The sequence below is a fragment of the Gymnoscopelus microlampas genome (assembly GCF_963454915.1).
Source record: "Gymnoscopelus microlampas genome assembly, chromosome: 7".
Classification (NCBI taxonomy): Eukaryota; Metazoa; Chordata; class Actinopteri; order Myctophiformes; family Myctophidae; genus Gymnoscopelus; species Gymnoscopelus microlampas.
The window spans coordinates 56,179,366-56,204,365 of record NC_139944.1 but is presented as its reverse complement, the minus strand read 5'-3'; the positions used below and the strand labels follow the sequence as shown (position 1 = coordinate 56,204,365).

Here is a 25,000-nt window from a genome sequence, read left to right as displayed (position 1 = left end):
GTCAGAACCCCCACACACACACAGAGACAAGAAGGTACATACACGCACGCACGCGCGCACGCACGCACGCACGCACGCACGCACGCACGCACGCACGCACGCACACACACACACACACACACACACACACACACACACACACACACACACAAATGGTAAATGGTGCATTTAACATAGCGATTTTATCCAAAGCGCTATACATTGATTGTGCCATTCACCCAGTCACACACACATTCATACACCGATGGTAGAGGAAACCATGCAAGGCACCAACCTGCTCATCAGGAGCATTTAGGGGGTCAGTGTCTTGCTCAAGGACACTTCTACACTAACTCTAGGGGAGCGCCCCAGCCCGGGATCGAACTGGGAACCTTGCGGTTTCCAGTTCACACACACACACACACACACACACACACACACACACCCCATCCAACCACATTGAAAGAAGATACACACACAGTAAGCAGTTTTCCTACAGCAGACATTTCTTTAGTCAGTGCACTGTTCACCTTGACTTCCTGTATACCCAACCCGATCGCCAGAGGAAACGTTCTCATTGAACGTTTTTCAACGTTTCTCAAAATCCGTGCATAGACTACTGGAAAACCACAAATTCCGTGCATAGCCGCCTCACATCTCCCCCATTGTGACTAAACCATTTCGGAGGCGCGCAGTCTCAAGGGAATTGTCGCCGTGTGAAGGACCACCGAGCGAGCTAAAGCGAGCGAGTTGCCGTCGTGAACATGGCGACATTCCCTTGAGCCTACTCAGCGCCGTTTGAGTTACGTACCGATAGGCACAGAATCGTACATTTTGTTGTGGGGACTGCTCTACTTCCTGGTTTTTCCGGGTTGCGACTGGTTACGCCCACCGTGGGACTCCCCGTACATATGCACGGAATTTGGGGGTTTCTAGGCGACTATGCACGGAATGACGTGCACAAATCCGTGCAATGTATACTAATTCTCTGGCGATCAGGCTGGTATACCACACAGTGACTCCCTCCACTCCTCTAACTGTCTCTCTCTCTAACTGTCTGTGTCTCCTTGCAGACAGACAGCCTGGCTCCCTCCACTCCTCTAACTGGGCGTGTCTACCTGAAGGAGAAGGACCTCCTGGTTACGCCCGTTTCCTCGGCAACGCAGAGCGTGTCCCGCCTCCAGAGCATGGTGGGCGGGCTAAGGACCGCCCCCAGCGACCAGCTCATCACTGTATTCAAGTGAGCGCGCACACACACACACGCACACGCACACGCACACGCACGCGCACACACACACGCACACACAGGCCCTATACCAACCCAGTGTGTCCTGTCTAATTTAGAGCAGGGGTCTTCAACGTTTTCAGGCCAAGGACCCCCTAGCTGAGAGAGAGATGAAGCAGGGACCCCCTACTCTATTGTATAAAATTGTGTTTCAGATTAAAGTTTTTTTTTTTGCTTGGTCAGCTCTCTTTTTTCCCTCTACACCTATAGCCTCTTTGCCAAAAATAGCAGATCTACAAGCTCTCAACGCCTCGCAGCGCGAGGCGTTGAGAGCTTGTAGATCTGCTATTTTTGGCTAATGTTCCCCTCAGAAAAGGAATTCTAGGGTTCAAATGGTTAATGTAAAAAAAAAACGAAATCCTATCACACAAAGATTTGGGGGACCCCCTATAGTCGCTCTGAGGACCCCCTGATCTGTTGAAGACCCACTGATTTAGATAGCATGTTATTTAGACAGCTGGTTCATCTGTTGACCCGGCATCCTATAGTTTGATATTATAATGTTTACACTTGGTTTACCTATGTATGATCCTATAGATTACAGACAGAGGCACTTGAGGAAGAAGTTATATGGCTGCTTATATCTAACCTTTATATTATACCATCACTTATAATACTTCTACAATACAGTATGATATCATGTGACAGCTTGTTAGAGGCTAGACGTCTCCACTTGGCCTGATAATAGCTGTTGTTTTGGTACAGCCTATCTTGTTGTGGTTCAGTTGGCAGCTACAGCATAACTATCATCTCTGCTCCTGTGTGCACCCAGTGCCACGCCATGAGCTTGTAGATCTGCTTTTTTTTTTTGCAAACATTTTTGCAAACCTTTGAATATATATATATATTTTTTTAAGCAAACATTTGTAACTCAAATCTTTGCTTCTGGGGGTCATTTGATTTTTTTTTTCTTTTGGGCATTTGATGTCGTCACCGTGCTAAACTAAAGGCCTATGTCAAGTTTTTCAGGAAAAATAAAAAACGGATCCAAAACAAAACTATATGATATTTCTTAATAATTTCACCCAAAATGTTTATAAAAACGTATGACTGTTAAAATAGAAATAACACTGTCTATGAGTTATGTAACATAAGAGATTTAAATAGGTTTAAATAGGATTAAATCAGACTTAGGCCAAAAAATGTTTTTAAAAATGGCCTAAATCAAGGCCCCAAAAAAAAAATCCTATTTTGGCCTAAGTCACACTATAGGGAGTTAGTTAGGCCATTCTACTAAAAGAGGAGTGAACAGCATGATCATTTTCTATTAGGATATACATGTAGGTGATTTTACCAGAGGTGGTCAGTGTCATGAGGAGCTGACTGAGGCAAAAATATAATTTTCCTCAAAAAAATGACTTATGCCAGGGGTCTTCAACGTTTTTCAGGCCAAGGGCCCCCTATCTGAGAGAGAGATGAAGCAGGGACCCCCTCTATATTGTATAAAATTGTGTTTCAGATTCAACCTTTTTTTGTTTACTTGCTCTGCTATTTTTTCCCTCTACACCTATACCTCTTTGCCAAAAATAGCCGATCTACAAGCTCACAACGCCTCGCGCTGCGAGGCGTTGTGAGCTTGTAGATCTGCTATTTTTGGCTAAAGTTCTCCTCAGAAAAGGGATGCTAGGGTTCAAGTGGTTACGGTAAAAAAGAAAAAGTATCACACAAAGATTTTGCGGACCCCCTGTAGTCACTCTGAGGACCCCCTAGGGGTCCCGGACCCCCTGTTGAAGACCCCTGACGTAGGCCATTAGTTTATCAAGGTGACGATGTGTTACCTTGTGTTTACCTTGTAAAACGCTCTGAATTAAATGTAATGTTTAAACTGTGTGTTTTTTTTCAGGTCTTGTTCCAGAGACCCAACAGAGTCCATAGTGAGCAGAGTGAAGACCCTGGGAGACACCTTTAAAGAACATTACACTAAAGACTGTGACGACACGCCTGGCTCACACATAGGTACACACTCCTACTACACACTCCTACTACACACTCCTACTACACACCTGACTCACACATAGGTACACACTCCTTCTACACTTTTCCTAGCCATGTCAATTTTTTGTGCACAAATGGGCCTCCTGGTGGCGTAATGTTGAAAGTGTGGCATTTGTTCCTCAACGTAGTGAGAATGTGCTGCAAAGTTTCACCGCAATCGGACGCTGAGTTCATGATTTGAGGCATTTTGTTTCTTTCAGCCTGGTGGAGACTATAGTGATGTAGAAGCAGGTCTAATGTGTGTTTCTTCTACATGGTTACAGACTTAAAGGACAACTTTGTTTTTTTACAACCAAGGTTTATGTTTTAGCTTGTAATTAAAGTAAATAAAAGATGAGTGTTAATTTTTTTTAATTTACTGCTTTCTATAGTTTTAGCAATTTTCGCCATCTTTTTACAGTGGGCGGGGGCATTCTGTCCGGTGGCTAAATATGTATTTTTTTACACAATAACCTGGTGTTTTCTTTATTATTATAGGACCTTTTTATTGTGTAAAAAAGACATATTTAGCCACCGGACAGAATGCCCCCGCCCACTGTAAAAAATATCGTGAAAATTGCTAAAACTATAGAAAGCAGTAAATGAAAAAAAAATAACACTCATCTTTTATTTACTTTAATTACAAACTAAAATATAAACCTTGGTTGTAAAAAAACAAAGTTGTCCTTTAACAAAGAACCGTATGAGGCTAATGTGTGTGTTTCTCCATGGTTCCATGGTTCCATGGTTCCATGGTTCCAGACTTTGCAGAGAACCGTATGAAGCTGGCAGAGATCCTCTACTATAAGATCCTGGAGAATGTCATGGTGGCTGAGACCAAACGACTCCATGGCAAGGACATGAGTGTAAGTGTGTGTGTGTGTGTGTGTGTACTGTCTGTGTGTCTATGTGTGTGTGTGTACAAGGACATGAGTGTAAGTGTGTGTGTACTGTCTGTGTGTGTGCAGTCCAATGCAGTCTAACACATGACAAATTAGGGGGTCCTTGAAATAAATAAATAAACCTTTTTATTTTAAAGATAACTGCCTTAGCTGTAAAAATCTTCTCTTATGGGGGACCCTGCAATGGGGTCCACAGGCTAATGTGTGTGAGAACCACCGTCCTAAAGTCTTTGTCCTCACTAGTGTAGTAATAAGTGTGTGTGTGTGTGTGTGTGTGTGTGTGTGTGTGTGTGTGTGTGTAGGTGCTGTTAGAACAGGACCTGTTCCACTGCTCTCTGCTGGCCTGCTGTCTGGAGGTGGTTCTGTTCTCCTACAGCTCTAACAGAACCTTCCCCTGGATCATCTCCGTCTTCAAACTCACACCCTTCTATTTCTTCAAGGTACGTAGAACACACACACACACACACACACACACACACACACACACACACACACACACACACACACACACACACACACACACACACACACACATTTTAATTCTTTATTTGAATCCACAAATTACAATTAATTTACAGGGAGACAAATATAACGGGGTTGATATTTCATGGTCCCTAAGGATACACATGACACCTTCTCCTCCACACAGACACACAGCCTAGAACAGCTGAAACAGAGCAATATTTTGCAAGTTGCTTGGCTTTGCTTTTTGTCATGCCAGCAATTGCTAGGCCACTCGTGGTCAGCTTATATACATGGCCCAGGCTTCCAAATATGAGCACAGAGAATCTGCATCTGTACCCAAGGTTTGTTATAATTCCCATTAGCAGTTGGTACTTAGAATGCTTATCTTGGAAAGCCTGGTTCATGTATAGGTCAAAGACACAGCCCACCTCCAGAATCAAAGCTTCCTTGTGGCAGGTGTCAACAAAAACAACATCAGGGGTATTTGGGATGTTAGCAAAGACATCACAAGTTAAGCCAAACCAATCTGGTAGCACTCTTGAGTGTTTGTACATTGCTGCGCTGGATGGCATAAATGTTTTGACTGCATCGGACACTATGTCGACAATGCGGTCGTGGCGAGCAATGTACACATTTTTATAAGCACTACATCCATTGGTGATGTGTGCAATGGATTCCAGGTGTTGTTCAGAATCATGATGGTTTATACAGAGTGAACTATGGATGTCAGGGTACCAGATTGACAGATTGTACTTGGTTGGTAATACTTGCATTCTTGCTTTGATGGTGAAAAACACATTCTCCCCAATTACAGCATTTTTGTACATCGTATGTGAAACAGAATGATAAGCGGAATCAACACAGGCCAACTTTCCCTGCAGTGGAAGTCCACGCCAGTGTTGTTTGGCCTCAGTCTGTTTCATATGAAGCAGAACCCTTATAGCTGTGTCTTCCTGTAGTCTAGTGTCCCCTCCCTGGTGGGTGAGAGTAGCCTCCACTACCACACTGGGGTCTGTAATTAGTCCATCAGTGATGGGCACTTCGGTGTTGTTTTTTGCCCATTTTAGCTGGACTCCTGTCCGGTGGCAGAGGTCGTTGAGGTCTGGCCAATCAGACCAGACCCCAAAGCCCCTGTCCCGTGAGTCCAGTTTTCCAGAGTCCTTCCTCCTGAACCCTAGGAAATTATTCTGGTGTGTAACAGCCAGGGGGATCTTCCTCCTGCGTAAGTCCAGTAGGAGTGATGCCCTGGCCATTTCTCTGACAGTGCCATCATCATTATTGAGCATGTGGAGTAGGTGGGTCAGCCTCGTTGCTGCATAGATCCACTCTACATTTGGGACCCCTAGCCCCCCTTCACCATATGAAAGGAAGAGTATGTCTCGTGTGGAGTGTGTGTTTAGGCCAACCCATTTTCTGGCCAGCTGGACAGTTCTATTTGTCATGTCTCTCAGTACCTTTTGTGGGATGTGTACATTGGCAAATAGATGTAGTATCTTCACCAGGGCCACTTCTCTCACAGCCTGGAGTTTCATGACTATAGGGAGGGGGGACAGATCAATCAGATTGAGGCGATGGTGAAACTCTTTAGTGAGCTCCTCAACTTGTTCCGCCCACTCGCCAGCGATGTTGAACTTATGGCCCAGGTATGGGTAGGTCTCATTACGGGAATACACCCTGATGGGTTGGCCCATTATTAGGAAGGAGGGAGGCGTGTCTTTCTTGGCCTTGTACCAGCGGTTGCCGCCGCTGCGGCGTTCATGGAGCACGGCACACTTTGTGTGTTTCACCTCCAGCCCGGACCAGTGGAGGAATTCATGGGTGCGTGCCAGCATGTTGGTGATGACATCCTCCTCTCTAGATGACACCTGTACGTCGTCAGCATACCCCTGGACAGGGTTTGGGGACCGGATGTGCGGCGGAGGCACTGATGGATCCACTTCATCCATTGGTTGAGGGCTAGGATAACATTCACGGCACTCCATGGACAGACAGTTTTTATTCCCACCTTCAGAGAGATTGGCTCTGTGAGCTGCTGCCCACAGATAACCTGGAGAAATGAGTCCTGGTACACATTGGAGATAATATTCACAAAAGGCTGAGGTAGATGTATTTCCTCCAGTGCATTCAGCATCACCTTATGTGAGAGTGTGCCAAACGCATCTCTGAAATCCAGGAACACAGTGTAAAATCTAGAGGATTCATGTTTGAAATTATCTATTCCTGTTTTTAGGCAGAATACGTGCTCATTCATTCCCTGTCTATTGATATATGCTTTCTGGTGTGGGGAGAGTGTTCCTGTGTCCACCAGCCATAGCAGGATGCGGGCAAGCAGGCACTTCATAAAGACTTTGTATATGGTAGGGAGTAAGAAGATGTCGCGCCAAGTGGAGGGATCATCTGGATTATTGTCTTTTTTTGGTGTCCTATAAATGAGGGCACCTTTCCAGGAGTCAGGCACTCGCTCATTAATCAGGCAGGTATTAAAGATATCTGTAAGTGTTTGTGTTGTCATGGGTCTAGTAGCTCTCAGGGTCTCATAGATTACTCCATCAGAGCCACTAGCTTTGTTGTTAGGGAGAGAAATCAGAACAGCATCTACCTCCTCTGCTGTGAACCTGCAGGTTTCTGGGAGTTAACCTGGTTCTATGTTTTCAATGACGTCATGCCAAGGGGGCGTGGCCAAGGGCATAGTGGTGAGTACGTCTTGGTATTTAGCCTTATAGTAATCAAATACAGTAGCTGTGTTACTAACAGCGGGTGGTGGTTCAGGGAAACAGCTGTTCAAGATGATATCAATTGCTTTTGACTTACGATGTTGCCAAAGATATGCCAGTTTGTTTCTGGTAACTTTGTTCTGCTGCCGTTGTGTTTGAGTCCCAGTGGCACGGAGCGCAGGTTGTATCCTTTCACGGACAAAACATAGCTGCGCCTCAATCCAGGTTATGATGGAGTCGGGTGTAATATCCACTGGGTAGTCGTCACATAGGGGGAACTTCTTTAGGATTCTAGCAGCATATTTCAAGAGTGGGTATCCGTATGGGCGTCCGTTTCGCTGCATAGTGGAGAATATTCCATTCTCAAAGAAAACGCCAACTAGAGCAGAGACCAGTCTGCTCCATTTGTCGGCGCCACCCGGGGTGACGGCGAAGTTAGTCCTTTCTTGCAGTAGTTTGGTATCCAGTGTCCCTCGGTACGCTCTTTCATGCTGTTCGAAAGTAATCCATTCATGATCTGACAACGGTCGCACATATTGCTCGAAGTCCACGGGGATGTCCCCGACAGGCAGTGGTGAACTCGGGTCGTAAACATTCAGGCGTTGTTTGTAAACGCGGCCACTGTTCAGCGCTTGTTTAAAGGTTGATTTTAGCGTGGTGATAAGGCACATCTGTACAAAGAGTGTCCAGAACATCTCAAACCCCTACTAGTGGGGCGGCGTGGCACGATATATCAGCCAAATCGTTCCCTTTTGTGATTAAAGCGCCAAATTTGGCAGAAGTGTTGATTGATATATTGGGAACAAAACTGGATATTGGGCCATCACAAATTCTCACGCTGGTGGGCGTGGCAGCCATTTTTCAAAATGGCCACCAGCGGTTGATCAAATCTTTCTAGTTTTTGTCCTACTAGGCCGAAATGTTGCTCAAGTATGTGAGTATGAAGGTGTGTGGGTGTGTTCATGCTAATTGTCTAAAAGGGGGCGTTGCAATGGGAGTGGCTTAGATAACAGCAATATTTTGGGAGAATTGTTCAAATGGTGATACAAGCGGGAAATTTGGTACAAATCATCTTTGGAGATCACGCTTCTATTTAGGAAACCGGGCAACTCATAAATCAAAGATGGCAGCCATTTATTTTCAAGATGGCCACCAAAAGACTGTATTTTAATTTCTGCATATCTTTACCTATTACTTGAGGTCAATTACCAAATCACCTATTAGCACGACAGGAGTTACCATTTACAGTGACGGTGCCAGCGTATGAGTAGCACATAGACTGTAAAAATGTTTGGACAAAGTGACGCCATTGGTTTCTACAGACCGTAAATGAAGCCGATTGTTCAGGAATTTCAAATCCGCTATCTTTCTATATCGCGTCATATCCTGCGCAACCGGAAAGAATGCTATTGGTTGGGTAGCTTGTCAATCAAATCATCCCGCCCCTACTACAGCATACCCTACTTTATCATCAATTTAAAAATAAATGGGACCATAATGTCCCAAAACGCATATCATGGTGATTGAAAGAAGACTTTAAACTAGCGACAAAAACCCACCCACTTGAATGGAGAAAAAATCTTTCTGACATCAGCAGGGGTAAAACAGCGAACCTACTGGCCATTCATATGAACTTTTACTTCCTATTTAGACTCTATTTCAAAGCAGGAAGCTGGGCCCTTGGAGCCTGCAGTACTCAAACATGGCTTGAGTATGGCTTGAGTACTAGGAGCTGGTGTTAGGTGTGAAGATGAAGAAGAAGAACAATGCTGTGTGGAGCTCAGGGAGGAGATAAGAAAGGCCGCCAGAGAGAAAGTAGGGAGGAGTACAAAGAGATGAGGGGTAAGGCAGAGAGAAAGGTGGTGAGGGTTAAGGAAAAGAGTATGAGTAGTTGTATGAAAGGTTGGACACCAAGGAGGGAGAAAAGGACCTGCACATTTTGACTAGACAGAGGCACTGAGATGGGAAGGATGAGCAACAGGTTAAGGTGATAAAGGATGGATGGAAATGTTCTAGCAACCAAAGACAGTGTGTTGAGAAGACGGAAGGAGCACTTTGAGGAAACAGATGGAGGAAAGTGTCAGGAGTTATTGCGAACGCGGAAGGAGGCGCGCCTCCGCCCAAGTGGAGCTTACTATGAAAGTCTGCTCGGCTTGTGTGTCTGTCTGTCTGTCTGTCTGTGTGCAGTGCACTGCCTGGGTGCGGCCGACAGAGTGTGCCAGAGTGCAGCAACAGTCAAAACACACACACACACACACACACACACACACACACACATACACACACACACACACACACACACACACACACACACAAAGTCCGTAAATACACAATATTTTCGAGCTGGGTTCGCTTCCAGCATTCGCGCGTCTTACTTGTTTTTAACAGAAGTATACCAGTGAGAGGGAAGATGTATAAGACAGGAGGGGTACCAGCCATGATGCTGTACGGCTTGGAAACGGTGGCACTGACGAAAAGACAGGAGGTGGAGGTGGCAGAATTGAGGATGCTACGATTCTCATTAGGAGTGACTTACAAATAAATGGTAACTCCTGTTTGAAAATGTTCAAAAACATACTATGGGAGTGCTATTAGGTGATCTGGTGATTGACTTCAAATGATTATAGGCAAAGATATGCAAAAATGCAAAAAAAAAAAATTGGCGGCCATCTTGAAAAAAGGTTGCCATCTTTGATTTAAGAGTGGCCTGGTTTCCTAAATCGAAGCGTGATCTCCAAAGATGATTTGTACCAAATTTCCCGCTTGTATCACCATTTGAACAATTCTCCCAAAATATTGCTGTTATCTAAGCCACTCCCATTGCAACGCCCCCTTTTAGACAATTAGCATGAACACACCCACACACCTTCATACTCACATACTTGAGCAACATTTCGGCCTAGTAGGACAAAAATTAGGAAGATTTGATCAACCGCTGGTGGCCATTTTGAAAAATGGCTGCCACGCCCACCAGGGTGAGAATTTGCGATGGCCCAATATCCAGTTTTGTTCCCAATGTATCAATCAACACCTCTACCAAATTTGGCGGTTTAATCACAAAAGGGAACGATTGTCGTGCTACGCCGCCCCACTATACTGCATTAGCGATGGCAGTTACAACGGTTGTGTGCGTGGTTAGGTGTTTAGAACAGGCTCATCTCACTGCTCTCTGCTTTGCGACCGACCCGGCAGGCAGCCACACACACACACACACACACACACACACACACAGACACACACACACACACACACACACACACACACACACACACACACACACACACACACACACACACACACACACACACTAAACCTCCTAAGAGCAGAAGCTGTCATCTGTTTGTCATTTCTGTTCACAAAAACATATTTTTAAATATCTTTTCATTTTATTTTTGAATTTCCATTTCTGATAAGCAGCAAGCTGTATAGTGTATATGCTTCCATTATTTTAGATTTATATTAGGATACATTTACGGGACTGTATGGAAGAAACGGAAGCGAGGAGAAGGCGTCACGTCCACTTTATCCTCGCACACACACACACACACGCCTATATTTACATATGCCCCTGGTATAAAACGGGAGGCATGCGTTAATCCGACAGACCTTTTCTCCGACTATGTGGCATCCGCGTGCGGTTAGGGTTAGGGTGCGGGTTTGGTTCGGGTTTAGTATTGGAAACGTCGGAGCGCTGCGCTGTCGGAGGAATGCGCTGTCGGACTAACATACTGCACCCGTATAAAACACACATTACATTACATTACATTACAGTCATTTAGCAGACGCTTTTATCCAAAGCGACTTACAATAAGTGCATTCAACATAGGTAGGGGACGAAACTACTAATCACCAGAAGTCTTAAGTGCATTTCCTGCGAAAAACAAGCAACTAAGAGTATACCTAGCGCTAAGGTAAAAGTGCTATATATCAGCTACCTACTTCCTTACAGATGAGACAAAATAGCAAAATCAAATGAGCACGAGCTCAAACAAATAAGTGTATTGACTAAACAAGATCCAATAAAACAATACAAAACTAAAACAAGAGTTCGTACAACTAGTTAACAACAAGTAAGCCAGACAAAGAGGAAGGGTAGTGTTTCCTGAAGAGGTGGGTTTTCAGCCTGTGGTGAAAGATGGGCAGTGACTCTGTTGTCCTGACATCAGTGACGCTGCTGTCCTGACATCAGTGACTCTGTTGTCCTGACATCAGTGACTCTGTTGTCCTGACATCAGTGACGCTGCTGTCCTGACATCAGTGACTCTGCTGTCCTGACATCAGTGACTCTGCTGTCCTGACATCAGTGACGCTGCTGTCCTGACATCAGTGACTCTGTTGTCCTGACATCAGTGACTCTGTTGTCCTGACATCAGTGACGCTGCTGTCCTGACATCAGTGACTCTGCTGTCCTGACATCAGTGACTCTGCTGTCCTGACATCAGTGACTCTGCTGTCCTGACATCAGTGACTCTGCTGTCCTGACATCAGTGACTCTGCTGTCCTGACATCAGTGGGAAGTTCATTCCACCACTGTGGGGCCAGAACAGAAAAAAGTCGTGATGTCGTGATGTGTGTCACACACATTTTTTTTGTTATCAATTGTTTTTATTATCATATCGACAATACAATTATGTTAAAATTAATACATTTTTCAACAAAAACAAGATACAAACACAACAACACAGGAGGTTAATAATTAACCCACCCACCCCTCATATAAAACACACATAAAGACAAACTGACACACAGACATTCTTCCTCAGTGGCATCTGTCATTTTACAGATACATAACATATTTGTGCCAGCAGGGGGAGCCACCATCACATAATATGTAGGGCAGGTTACTACAACATAAAACAATACTGTGTGTGTGTGTGTGTGTGTGTGTGTGTGTGTGTGTGTGTGTGTGTGTGTGTGTGTGTGTGTGTGTGTGTGTGTGTGTGTGTGTGTGTGTGTGTGCAGGTGATCGAGGTGCTGATCCGCTCAGAGGAGGGTCTGTCCAGAGACATGGTGAAACATCTGAACTCTGTAGAGGAGAAGGTTCTGGAGAGCAGAGCATGGACCACAGACTCAGCCCTGTGGAACGCCCTGCAGGCTGCAGGGAACAAGGTCCCCACGATAGAGGAGGTCAGTGACACACACATATATACACACACACACACACACACACGTTTGTATTACTATACTTGTGAGGACATCAACGCTTTAGGACAGCCATGTTATGAATGTCATTTAAAAATATATATATATTATTTTGCCATTTTTAACCGTAAGCCTAAAGCCGAAAAACTGCAGATCTATAAGCTCACAGCGCGTCGCAGCGCGACGCGTTGTGAGCTTATTAGATCGGCTGTTTTTCGGATCACACACACACACACACACTTGAAATATGTATTTATGTCCACATAACAGAAGTACAGGATGTACAAAGGACATAAACAGTGCCAGTGCAGTCAGATAAAGGGAAAACAGTCAGTTACAAAGTGCATATAAGGCAGAACATTGTTACATACAATAATGTTGGCATACTTGTCAAACACAGCAGACAACAATCATGGGTAAAGGAAACTCCTCCTTCAAATTGAGCGGCTTCCTATAACAGCTGATATTGAGCAGTACCTTGCTAACCTCGCATCACCAGTCTTTCCACCTCGGAGGAAAGCCTGGTATGCGTTACTAAAGACCTAGTCTCGCGTCACCAGACTACTATTCCACAATCTCTGAATGCTATATAGAGTCTGGGACTCCACTTCCCGAAAGCTGTGTAACGGAAGTTGTTCAGACCGGAAAAACATTCGACCAATCACGACGCGGTGCCCGCGGACCTGTAGTCCCAGTGGAAACAGAACCGAGGCGGAAGCATAGTCATAGGAGCGGTAGATTCATGTTATTTGTGCGAGGATTGTTTATCACAGAAAACTGAGAAAGGTATCATGGAATTAACGCCAAAAAAACTGTGAAAGAAGACACTAGTAGACATAAACGATGTTTATGAGATTCGTTGATTCCAGTCGGACTCCTTTGCGCCACTGCACAATGCTGAGACGGACGTGGGTAGGGGAGGGGCATCCGCTTTCCCCTTACACATGATCAGAGCTTCTGAGTCCCAGACTGTATGTCGGAAACATTTGTAAATTGTGGGAGGCAACAGTCTGGCAACGCGAGACTACTAAAGACCCATATGATCCGGTCTAGGCGACGCCTACTAAAAAAAAAAATCTTTCCGGATTCTGCCCATCCGGTTTTGCGGTGCCGCTTTGTTTTGGTTCCCCAAACCCTATTTAAATGGAATAGAATTTCCCCGTGGGATAAAACAGACGCTAAATAGTCTCCGGATAGTGCACACACATTTACATTTAAAAAACAAGCTAAACTATGCCGCATCAAGGATTTTATTAGGACGGACCTATTTTGTGGTGAGACGTCTTTCCGGTTCTGCCCATCCGGCCACTTTTTTTTTTTTTACTTCCGCTCCCGACCGGATCATATACCCGAAAATAGAATGCTGCCCAGGCTAGTACCTTGCTAAATCAACAGGAAGTTAACATTTTATATGGTGATGTTCTATTTTGTCTGAATCCACTTACTGTTTGCGTTTGTTTACGTGCTAAAAGAGTGACTTTGAGATCTGTACAATGTAAGTCAATGAGGAGCATATTTAGAATGATCCATTTCTAATCAATGGAGCAATTATTTTAGATGTCTAGTCCACCTTTAGAGTTACATCATGAGAAGGTAACTACACAACCCACACCTCTACCACAGTGGTCTTGTCCTTTAATCTAGAGTGTTGCAGGCGTTCTGCTTTCTCTATGCTTTGTATTCAAAAAAGGAGAAAGCATTTTACTTCCATCCAGGTGAGTTAATGTCCCCCTCTCTCTCTCTCTCTCTCTCTCTCTCTCTCTCTCTGTCTCTCTCTCTGTCTGTCTGTCTGTCTGTCTGTCTGTCTGTCTGTCTGTCTGTCTGTCTGTCTGTCTGTCTGTCTGTCTGTCTCTGTCTCTGTCTCTGTCTCTCTCTGTCTCTCTCTGTCTCTCTCTGTCTCTCTCTCTCTCTCTGTCTGTCTGTCTGTCTGTCTGTCTGTCTGTCTGTCTGTCTGTCTGTCTGTCTGTCTGTCTCTCTCTCTCTCTCTCTCTGTCTGTCTGTCTGTCTGTCTCTCTCTCTCTCTCTCTCTCTGTCTGTCTGTCTGTCTGTCTGTCTGTCTGTCTCTCTCTCCAGGTGAACTTCTCGTCAGGTCTAGACAGTGGTAACAGTGGTAACAGTGGAGGTCCCACTCCATCACACCTCCCTCTGGTGGCTCTGTCCCCCATCATACACCCTCGCATCCGCGAGTTCAGGACGGGCCTGGGCAGCGCCCGAAAAGGTAGTGTGTGTGTGTGTGTGTGTGTGTGTGTGTGTGTGTGTGTGTGTGTGTGTGTGTGTGTGTGTGTGTGTGTGTGTGTGTGTGTGTGTGTGTGTGTGTGTGTGTGTCAGATTATTCCCCAGACCAGTGTTGATTTTGTCAAACTAAAACTATGACAAAAAATGTTTGTCGACTACCTTTTTTCACTGACCAAAACTAAATAAAAACGAAACTAGAAAATGTGCTCCTCGGAGCACAGGTCTCCGCCAGTACTGTTCCTGATTAATCCTGTCTTACCTATTTATATTACATATTGTCACGTGTCACTTGACCAATGTTAGCTTGGCTGATGGAAGCTCACTTAAAAAAATATAAATGATTTTTTGAAGTGACACACCTATTTATAGCTTTCTATTTCGTCATGCGTCTCGCTAGCCAATCAAAGCACACCCTTTCAACATATTGTCACGTGTCACGTGAAGCTTGACCAATGTTAGCTTGGCGGACACACGGAAGGACGGAGACGAAAACATACTCTCCACCTCTGGCGGAGACAATAAAAACGAAATAAAAACTAAGCTATGATGACTTAAACTAAGACTAAATATATTGACAATTTTGTCAACAAATAAACACTAGACTCAAATGTCAGTGAGGGATCTAGTGGAGAAGAGATCCAGTAGAACTAAATGACGAGTCATTTTATGTTTGGTTGCGCTCGGGTGTTGCGCTCTGAAAATAGCAGATCTACAAGCTCACAACGCGTCGCGCTGCGACGCGTTGTGAGCTTGTAGATCAGCTATTTTCAGCATGCAACCAAGTGTAAAATCAGGCATTACGACGCCATCAAGGCACCGCCAAAATACATTTTAGTCGACTAAATCAACTGTAGATTTAGATCTATAATCTTATGATATTTAGTCGACTAAAACTAGACTAAGAGTGAAACATGTCAGAATGACTAAAATATGACTAAAACTAAATGGAATTTGATTCAAAAGACTAAAACTGAATAAAGACGTGCTGTTAAAATCAACACTGTCCTAGACGCTCCATTGTGCAAATCTTTTATATACATTTTTAACTCAAATCTTTGCTTCTGGGGGGTCCCTGGAACAAAATGTTTTTACATGTATTATTATTTTGGGGGTCCTTGATATGAACAATAGCCAAAGAAATCTTAAAATGACACATAGATGCGTTCCCGGTCTTAACCCATTGAGGCCTGAAGCCGATTCTACGTGTCTCCTAAATCTCAGCAGTTTTCTGAAAAACTCAACAGTTTTCTGAAAAACGTATGTTTCTATATCAGTGGTGCTCAATCTTTTTCATGTCAAGGACCCCCAAAATGATATGTATTTGGCCACGGACCCCCATCAAAATATTTTGTTCCAGGGACCCCCCAGAAGCAAAGATTTGAGTTAAAAATGTTCGCTTTAAAAATATATATATTTCAAAGATTTGCACACATTTTCACGATTTTTCAAAAATAGCAGATCTACAAGCTCATAGCGCGGCACTCGGTGCCGCGCTATGAGCTTGTATATCTGCTATTTTTGAATAGCCTAAAGTGTAAAATAATGCTTTTTAGCTCAAATCTGAAAATGACACAGTTCCAGGTCTTAATGGGTTAAAGGCTTAAAGCTGCAGAAACCCTGTTCATTGGTCCATACTAATCACATGACCCCTCTCTCTCTCTCTCTCTCTCTCTCTCTCTCTCTCTCTCTCTCTCTCTCTCTCTCTCTCTCTCTCTCTCTCTCTCCAGACATCCCTCCCTCTCCTCTGTCGGTTCATGACCGCTACAGCTCCCCGGCGGCCGGCTCCGCCAAACGCCGCCTCTTCGGCGACGACCCCCCCGCCCCCGGCCACGCCTCCTCCCCCGCGGGAAGCCCCTCCCCCTCCCTGGCCAAGAGGCTGACCTTCAGCTCGGCCGGAGCTCTGAGGGTCGGCCCGGGGTCACAGACCACCCTGCTGACCGTTAACACAGCTAACGGACAACAACTGACCATCCCCCTGCAAGGTACACAACATGTACTACCCACTACACACACACACACACACTATACACTATCCCTCTGCAAGGTACACAACATATACTACACACTACACACACACACACACACACTATACACTATCCCTCTGCAAAGGTACACTAAACACACTACACACATTGGCCCTCATTTATCAACGCGGTGCAGCCCAAATAATGGACGTACGGCGTTTTCACCGCACTTTTCGGCATTTATCAATATATCCTGACGTGGGCTTCATCCTACTTTACGCTGAGATCTCACGTCTGGTCGAGACCAGTTGTTGACGTTGGCTGCACCCGTTTATTCCATCCTAGACCTGCGGAGCAGCATTGTTTGACTGTCTGAGAGGAATCTGGACACATAATCCACTCCTAAATGTGTATATCTACACTAATAAATAATGGCTGTGAAAATATATCGTTTTATAAAGTAATTTAAACAAACTGCTTTAACAGTCATTCAGGGCGACTGTTTCTTATTGGCTTTTCATGTCTTTGGTCGTATTCTGGTTCGTCTTCATGTCGTAAAATCGGGGCGTTTTGAGAATATTTAAGGGCGTGTTATTTAAATGACGCTCGTTTCAGCCGTGACATTTATCAATGCTGGGACCAAGTGTAAGCTCGGATCAGCTGTGTAGGATGCGTTGATAAATGTGACTTCGACGTTGGTGTACGGCCAAATATATGGAAAAATATACGGCGGTTTATACGCTGCGTTGATAAATGAGGGCCATGGAGCCAGTTGCAGCATATCACAAGTAACTTCAAACTTCGCCTAGTTATAGCTTTAACACTTAGCCTAGTTATAGCTTTAACACTTAGCCTAGTTATAGCTTTAACACTTAGCCTAGTTATAGCTTTAACACTTAGCCTAGTTATAGCTTTAACACTTAGCCTAGTTATAGCTGTAACACTTAGCCTAGTTATAGCTTTAACACTTAGCCTGCCCTAATTATTTCAGATTTTTTGCTGTTTTCTGCCAGAGATTTTTCATTGAAATTAAAAAAGTACTCAGGAGCCGAGATACAGAATTTTTAAGTTTGTAGTTAACAAGGAAGTGGATAGGAGTCTAGATCTTCGAAAAATCCTATCTCCTTGGTCTTTGGGTCAAATTGAAAACGCATTTATGCGATCTTGGCGGCCAAGTGCGCTATTTAATAGATCGCATTTATGCGTGATTGGCAGAAATTGAGTTAATGGTTATAGTTTACTTTAAAAGCCATGTAAGCTATAACTAGGCTACGTTTGAACTTAGTTTTATCTATTTTATATCAGACAGAAGCTGAGAGACACAATGTTCGTGTACAACAGCGGTTCTCAAACTATGGGTCGCGTGCATTGACAACCAAAAAAAAAAAAAGATACATTTTTAATCCAGAAACGGTAAAAAACTAAGAAAAAGGGAACAATGTGAAGAGGACGGCCACTTGACTCCTCCTACACACTCAGCTCCGCCCTCCTACACCGACCGAGAACAAGCAGCAACACAAGACAGCACACACACACACACACACACAAGACAGCACACACACACACACACACACACACACACACTAGTGGTGGGAAAAACCAGGGACGTGCACAGATAGACTCTGGGTGGTGCTAGAGCGCCTGCCCTTTGCCCTCTTGACCAGAAGTGCCCTTTTGCCCTTGTTTCAGTTTACAGCAGGGGTCTTCAACAGGGGGTCCGGGACCCCTAGGGCGTCCTCAGAGTTACTACAGGGGGTCCGCCAAATCTTTGTGATATGATTTTTCTTTTTACCATAACCACTCGAAACCTAGCATCCTTTTTCTGAGGAGAACTTTAGCCAAAAATAGCAGATCTACAAGCCCACAACGCCTCGCGCTGCGAGGCGTTGTGGGCTTGTAGATCTGCTATTTTTGGCAAAGAGGTATAGGTGTAGAGGGAAAAAAGAGCAGACCAAGTAAACAAAAAAAGTATAATTTGAGCACCTGCCCCTCAAAATGTCTGTGCACGCCACTGGGAAAAACAGTTCATTTCGGTGAACGAACGATTTCGTTCACGTTCACGGCAAAGATTCGGTTCATTCACGTTCTCGTTCAGTATCGCTTTCGGTCCCGGCGGAGCGTATGCGATGCGAAACAGTAACTGCATGAAACTGTGCATCTGATCCCACTGACATGAATGCACAGTCTGTACAGAAACACAGCACTGTCATTCACCATCTAATTGCACCATCTTCTTTGTAATATAATGTGTAGAAGTAATACATTACTGCAATATATATATAATGTAAAGTTATTTTTATTTGTCGATAATTATTTATAATAACAATAATTTATACAAAGCAGCCCAAGTCAGTACACTCACATGACTATCGATTTCCAACCATGTCTTTAACTAGCCTACTATTAACTTCATGAATAGTAGCTGTAGCTACTATTCTGTAGCTGTAGCTACTATTCTACTCAAACTAAAACGTGTTAATTGACCTATCTGTCCTTTGTCTAGGACCATGCATATTTATTTCTTTTGATATTAAATGTGGTGCTAACACTATCTGTCTTTTGTCCAGGAACAACAGTAGGCTACCTTTATTTCAATTCAAATAGCAATACGCATGCATGTCTGTACTGGAAAATTCTACAGCACAGCTTTCTGTCTGTCTGATGGTCTGTCTGTCTGTCTGATGGTCTGTCTGTCTGTCTGATGGTCTGTCTGTCGCGGGAGGAATAACAGCTCGCCCGTCGTGTGTGCGGTGTGCGGGGGAGGGGGAGGGGGGGTATGAACGAAATCGTGAACGCAACAGTTTCGAGTCATGAACGTGTTCGTTCACGCTCACGTCAAAGAACTAGTTCTTATGAACGGATCGATCATGACCGACACATCACTAACACACACACACACACACACACACACACACACACACACACACACACACACAAACAAGCCCTTGTTGCAGAAGCTGAGGCACACAAAGCGATGTATCTGTTCATAAATGATATGTTCAATATGAACAATAAAAAAAACGTGACAGAGAAAAACACGTTCTGTGATCAAAGATCAAATGAAGAGCCAGATGAAGACACTCTGGTGGTTCTATGGTAGAACAACCACCAGTTGTAACATGTTGATAGAACTTCTAGCAACTTATGTTGGCTAAATGCTTATGGGCGGGTGGTACAAATACATGGACCACGGGTCCATTTGGTTCCATCTGTACCCTTGCGGAGTTAAATTGAGATTGCGGGGGGAGGGGGGGGGTTGATGGGGTCACCCAAAAATCCCTCATAATATGGGGTCGTGGTATAAACAAGTTTGAGAACCCCTGATGTACGAATTAGGTTAACATGTTATGTAGATCTGATATTTCTATTATTTTAAACTTTAGGGGAACAAAAACGTGTCTGTCTCTCTGTCTCTCTATCTCTCTCTCTCTCTCTCTCTCTCCAGGCATAAAGAATGACGGTGGCTTTACGCTGATCCAGGTTCAGCCGGGCCCATGTGACCCCAATGGACCAATCACAGCCCAGTTCCTGCTGACCTCTCCTAGCCGCCCCGTCCCCTCCCCCAGCCGCCCCGCACCTGTGACCTCTGACCCCCAGCCTGGAAGCAACAAGCCTCGACGCACCGGGTCCCTGTCTCTCTTCTTCAGGAAGGTGAGACATGTGTCTGTCTGTCTGTCTGTCTGTCTGTCTGTCTGTCTGTCTGTCTGTCTGTCTGTCTGTATGTCTGTCTGTTCTTCAGGAAGGTGAGACATGTCTCTGTCTGTCTGTCTGTCTGTCTGTCTGTCTGTCTGTCTGTCTGTCTGTCTGTCTGTCTGTCTGTCTGTCTGTCTGTATGTCTGTCTGTTCTTCAGGAAGGTGAGACATGTCTCTGTCTGTCTGTCTGTCTGTCTGTCTGTCTGTCTGTCTGTCTGTCTGTCTGTCTGTCTGTTCTTCAGTCTGTCTGTCTGTCTGTCTGTCTGTCTGTCTGTCTGTCTGTCTGTCTGTCTGTCTGTCTGTTCTTCAGGAAGGTGAGACATCTGTCTGTCTGTCTGTCTGTCTGTCTGTCTGTCTGTCTGTCTGTCTGTCTGTCTGTCTGTTCTTCAGGAAGGTGAGACATGTGTCTGTCAGTCTGGCTGTCTGTCTGTCTGTCTGTCTGTTCTTCAGGAAGGTGAGACATGTCTCTGTCAGTCTGGCTGTCTGTCTGTCTGTCTGTCTGTCTGTCTGTCTGTCTGTTCTTCAGGAAGGTGAGACATGTCTCTGTCAGTGTGGCTGTCTGTCTGTCTGTCTGTCTGTCTGTCTGTCTGTCTGTCTGTTCTTCAGGAAGGTGAGACATGTGTCTGTCTGTCTGTCTGTCTGTCTGTCTGTTCTTCAGGAAGGTGAGACATGTCTCTGTCTGTCTGTCTGTCTGTCTGTCTGTCTGTTCTTCAGGAAGGTGAGACATGTCTCTGTATGTCTGTCTGTTCTTCAGGAAGGTGAGACATGTCTCTGTATGTCTGTCTTTCGTTTCAGTTGGTGTCCTCTCCTCTGTGTCATCAGGGCCCATACCCTAGGTGGGGTTGGTGAAAGGGTCTACTCTGTGTGGAGTTTGCATGTTCTCCCCGTGTCTCCTAGGGTAGTTAATACCCTCACAAAAACATGTAGTAGTCCTGGTCACTATACTGCCTCCCCCTGGTCAGCCGGGGCGCCTGATGGAGGGGAAGGGAACTGGTTGGAATAACGTGTTCCTTCCACACGCTACGTCCTACCAGGGAAATAAGAAGCGGCCTGCTGACTCCTCATGTGTTGAAGGAGGCATGAGCTCAGTTCTGGCAGAGGGAGAGTAGCGCCCAAGATTACAGTTTAGGCAATTGGCACTGGGTGAAAAAAAAGGGAAGGTAAAACATGTCTCTGTCTGTCTGTCTGTCTCTCTCTCTCTCTCTCTCTGTCTCTCTCTCTCTGTCTCTTACAATAATGTCTCTCTCTGTCTGTCTCACAATATTCACCTTTATCCACATGAGCGTCTCTAATTCTCTTCATGTCATAAAAGTTGAACAAGTTGCGTTGCGAAGTTGTGAATTTGGTGTAGAGGGGAAAGGGGAGGGAGCTGTTTGGATGCAGTGTGTGTCTTTGTGTCCCTTTGTGTGTCTTTGTGTCCACGCGTGTTGAGCGATGATGTAAACTTTGTGTACTTGAAGTGTATTTATTGTAAATACACTTGATGATGGTTTCTACACTTGAACTGAGCTCAATCTAAAGTGACAAGTTGTGAGCTTGTAGATCTGGTGTTGTTCGCGGGAAGGGATTTGGTATGGGGGGGGGAAAAGGAGGGAACTAACTATATTACGCTATATACGTATTATACGCTATATGTATAGTACTTTATACGCTGTTTCACAACTACTACTTTTATACGCTGTGTCACTCACCCTGTGTGTGTGTGTGTGTGTGTGTGTGTGTGTGTGTGTGTGTGTGTGTGTGTGTGTGTGTGTGTGTGTGTGTGTGTGTGTGTGTGTGTGTGTGTGTGTGTGTGTGTGTGTGTGTGTGTGTGTGTGTGTGTGTGTGTGTGTGTCCAGGTGTACCACCTGGCCAGTGTGCGTCTCAGAGACCTGTGTGTGAAGCTGGACATCTCCTCAGAGCTCAGAGGAAAGATCTGGACGTGTTTCGAACACGCCGTGGTCCACTGTACTGACCTGATGAAGGACCGACACCTGGACCAGATACTGCTCTGTAGTATTTATATTATATCCAAGGTAAAAAATACTCTGTAGTATTTATATTATATCCAAGGTATTACATTATATTAACACATTAACTGCCAAGAACGTAGTCCTACGGTCCGGGTGCTTTTTCCTTTTTTTCAATTTTCTACACAGACCATTTTCAGTGTAACACCACCGGAAGTCGGAACTATTTGCGATCCCGTTTTTCGTTTCCCGTCGGCCTCCATTCTAAGGCACACACTGAAAGTCCATTTTAGCCCCTTGTAGTTTTTTCTCCTCGCATTTCCCATGTTAACATAAACGGTCAGAACTCAAACATGGCTGCCCCGTTTGACACGTGGTCTTTTGCAGTAGACGCAGGCAGATCTCGGCGATGTATGTAAACAAAGCAGAGATCACTTTTATTTAACAAGGTCTATGGCGACGTGAAAAAAAAAACAACAACAAAAAGAACCTTGACACTGGTGAGTACATTCTGAGATTAACCCTTGGCAGTGGATGTGTTAACATTATATTATTTTATTGTATTATTATAAAAGTAAACACACACACTGTATGTATTTATATTCTAGGTAAACACACTGTAATGTTTCATTAATAAAGTGTGTTTCTCAGATCACAAAGGAGACACACACCTTCCAGGACATTATGAAGTGTTACCGCAGCCAACCACAGGCCAGCAGCCATGTGAGAACACACACACACACACACACACACACACACACACTCACACTCACACTCACACACACACGAGACACATCGCCTGATGTAAACATTGAATTGTATTAATTCTTGAGGTGTGTGTGTGTGTGTGTGTGTGTGTGTGTGTGTGTGTGTGTGTGTGTGTGTGTGTGTGTGTGTGTGTGTGTGTAGGTGTATCGCAGTGTTCTGCTTCGGAGAAGAGAGAGCAGGGAACAGACGTCAGATGAGAATATGGAGGTGGATCCTGCTTCAGGAGGTGAATGTAAGAACACACACACACACACACACACACACACACACACACACACACACACACACACACACACACACACACACACACACACACACACACACACACACACACACACACATACACACACACACACTCTTCTCCTAGTGTTTATTAGTGCATTGGTTCTCAAAGTGGGGTCCGGGGACCCCCAGGGGTAGTTGAGGGGGTTCCAGGGGGTCCCCAGTTAAATGATGGATAGGAACCAAATGGACCCTTATGGGTCTGTAACTCTGAGAGTGTACAAATGGAACCAAATGGACCCGTTAGGGTCCATTTGGTTCCATTTGTACACTCTCAGAGTTAAATTAACATTGATTTTACAATATAAATTGGGGTCCCAGAGATAGAAATGCCATTGAATGGGGGTCCGTAGCCCTAATGCATGTCAAACTGGGGGTCCTTAAAATTAAAATGATTGAGAATCACTGCTAGAGCCGTAAAAATCTTCTCTTACGGGGGCCCCTGGCCTATTTTTTCAAGTGGGGGTCCGTGGGCTAATAAGTGTCCATTTGGGGGTCCTTGACATGAAAAAGTTTGAGAACCACTGTCCTAGGATGACAATGTCATCCTAGTTGATGACGTTGTCTGTATATATCTAGTAGTTTCATAGTTGTCATCATAGCTTAGTTTGTATTTATTTTTCATCAGTGGAAAAAAAAAAGGTTGTTGACCCTGTTGTGTCCGTCCATACCAAGGGGCAAGTCTTAGATATTTACCATGAGGCCGACAAAATGGCCAGAGTAGCGCTGTTTTACCCTGTTTTACCCTGTTTTACCCTGTTTTACCCTGCGCCGACCTGCGGTGTCAGAAAGAATTTATTTTAACGCAAGTGAATGGTTTTTGACAAACTTTAGACTAGATTTTCTTACTGTAATAAAAATGGTCATAAATTCTTTATGCTTCCAGTCACTAGTTTAAAGTCTCCTTTCAATCATCAGGATATGCGTTTTGCTAAATTATGGTCCCATTTATTTTAAAATTGACGATAAAGTAGGCTATTCTCTAGGAGGGGCGGGATGATTTGATTGACAAGCTACCCAACCAATAATGGTCTGGTCGCATTCTGACGCGATATTGAAAGATGGCGGACCTACAGTCGTGTAACAATCGGCTTCATTTTGGGTCTGTAGAAAGAAAGCAGCGGAGTGGCTTTGTCCATCTCATTTATACAGTCTATGGTCCATGCTGAGCGATGATGTAAGTTATCTGTACCTGAAGTGTGTTTGTTTAAAACACACTCCATGATGCTTTCTACACTTGAACTGAGCTCAATGTAAAGTGACACAATCTACACATCACATTGTTCTAGATGGTGTGTGTGTGTGTGTGTGTGTGTGTGTGTGTGTGTGTGTGTGTGTGTGTGTGTGTGTGTGTGTGTGTGTTTGGATGGAGTGTGTATCGTTGTGTCCATGCATGCTGAGCGATGATGTAAGTTATCTGTACCTGAGGTGTGTTTGTTTAAAACACACTCCATGATGGTTTCTACACTTGAACTGAGCTCAATGTAAAAGTGACACGATCTACACATCACATTGTTCTAGAACAGTGGTTTTCAACCTTTTTCGCATCAAGGACCCCCAAATTGACACATATTAGTCCACGGACCCCCATTTGAAAAGACATGCAGGGACTCAACCATTTAGGTTTATTGGGGGTCCCAATCCACAC

General features: G+C 44.5%; 1 protein-coding gene across 3 annotated transcripts in view; it reads left to right on the top strand.

Annotated features, from left to right (window-relative positions):
• The window catches only part of rbl1 (retinoblastoma-like 1 (p107)), a 42,737-nt gene that overhangs the window by 12,980 nt on the left and 4,757 nt on the right, over window positions 1-25,000 (top strand). For 2 of the 3 annotated variants that reach the window (XM_084063466.1, XM_084063465.1), the window contains exons 8-19: window positions 1-34; window positions 1,053-1,219; window positions 3,108-3,220; window positions 4,001-4,104; window positions 4,443-4,580; window positions 12,282-12,446; window positions 14,535-14,679; window positions 16,424-16,678; window positions 20,106-20,311; window positions 22,192-22,368; window positions 22,954-23,025; window positions 23,212-23,302. The exon at window positions 1-34 is cut by the window's left edge and continues 114 nt beyond it. In XM_084063466.1, the coding sequence (XP_083919592.1) occupies window positions 1-34; window positions 1,053-1,219; window positions 3,108-3,220; window positions 4,001-4,104; window positions 4,443-4,580; window positions 12,282-12,446; window positions 14,535-14,679; window positions 16,424-16,678; window positions 20,106-20,311; window positions 22,192-22,368; window positions 22,954-23,025; window positions 23,212-23,302 (1,667 nt within the window). The remainder of the gene's footprint in view (window positions 35-1,052; window positions 1,220-3,107; window positions 3,221-4,000; window positions 4,105-4,442; window positions 4,581-12,281; window positions 12,447-14,534; window positions 14,680-16,423; window positions 16,679-20,105; window positions 20,312-22,191; window positions 22,369-22,953; window positions 23,026-23,211; window positions 23,303-25,000) is intronic. The other variant, XM_084063467.1, reaches the window with a different exon arrangement.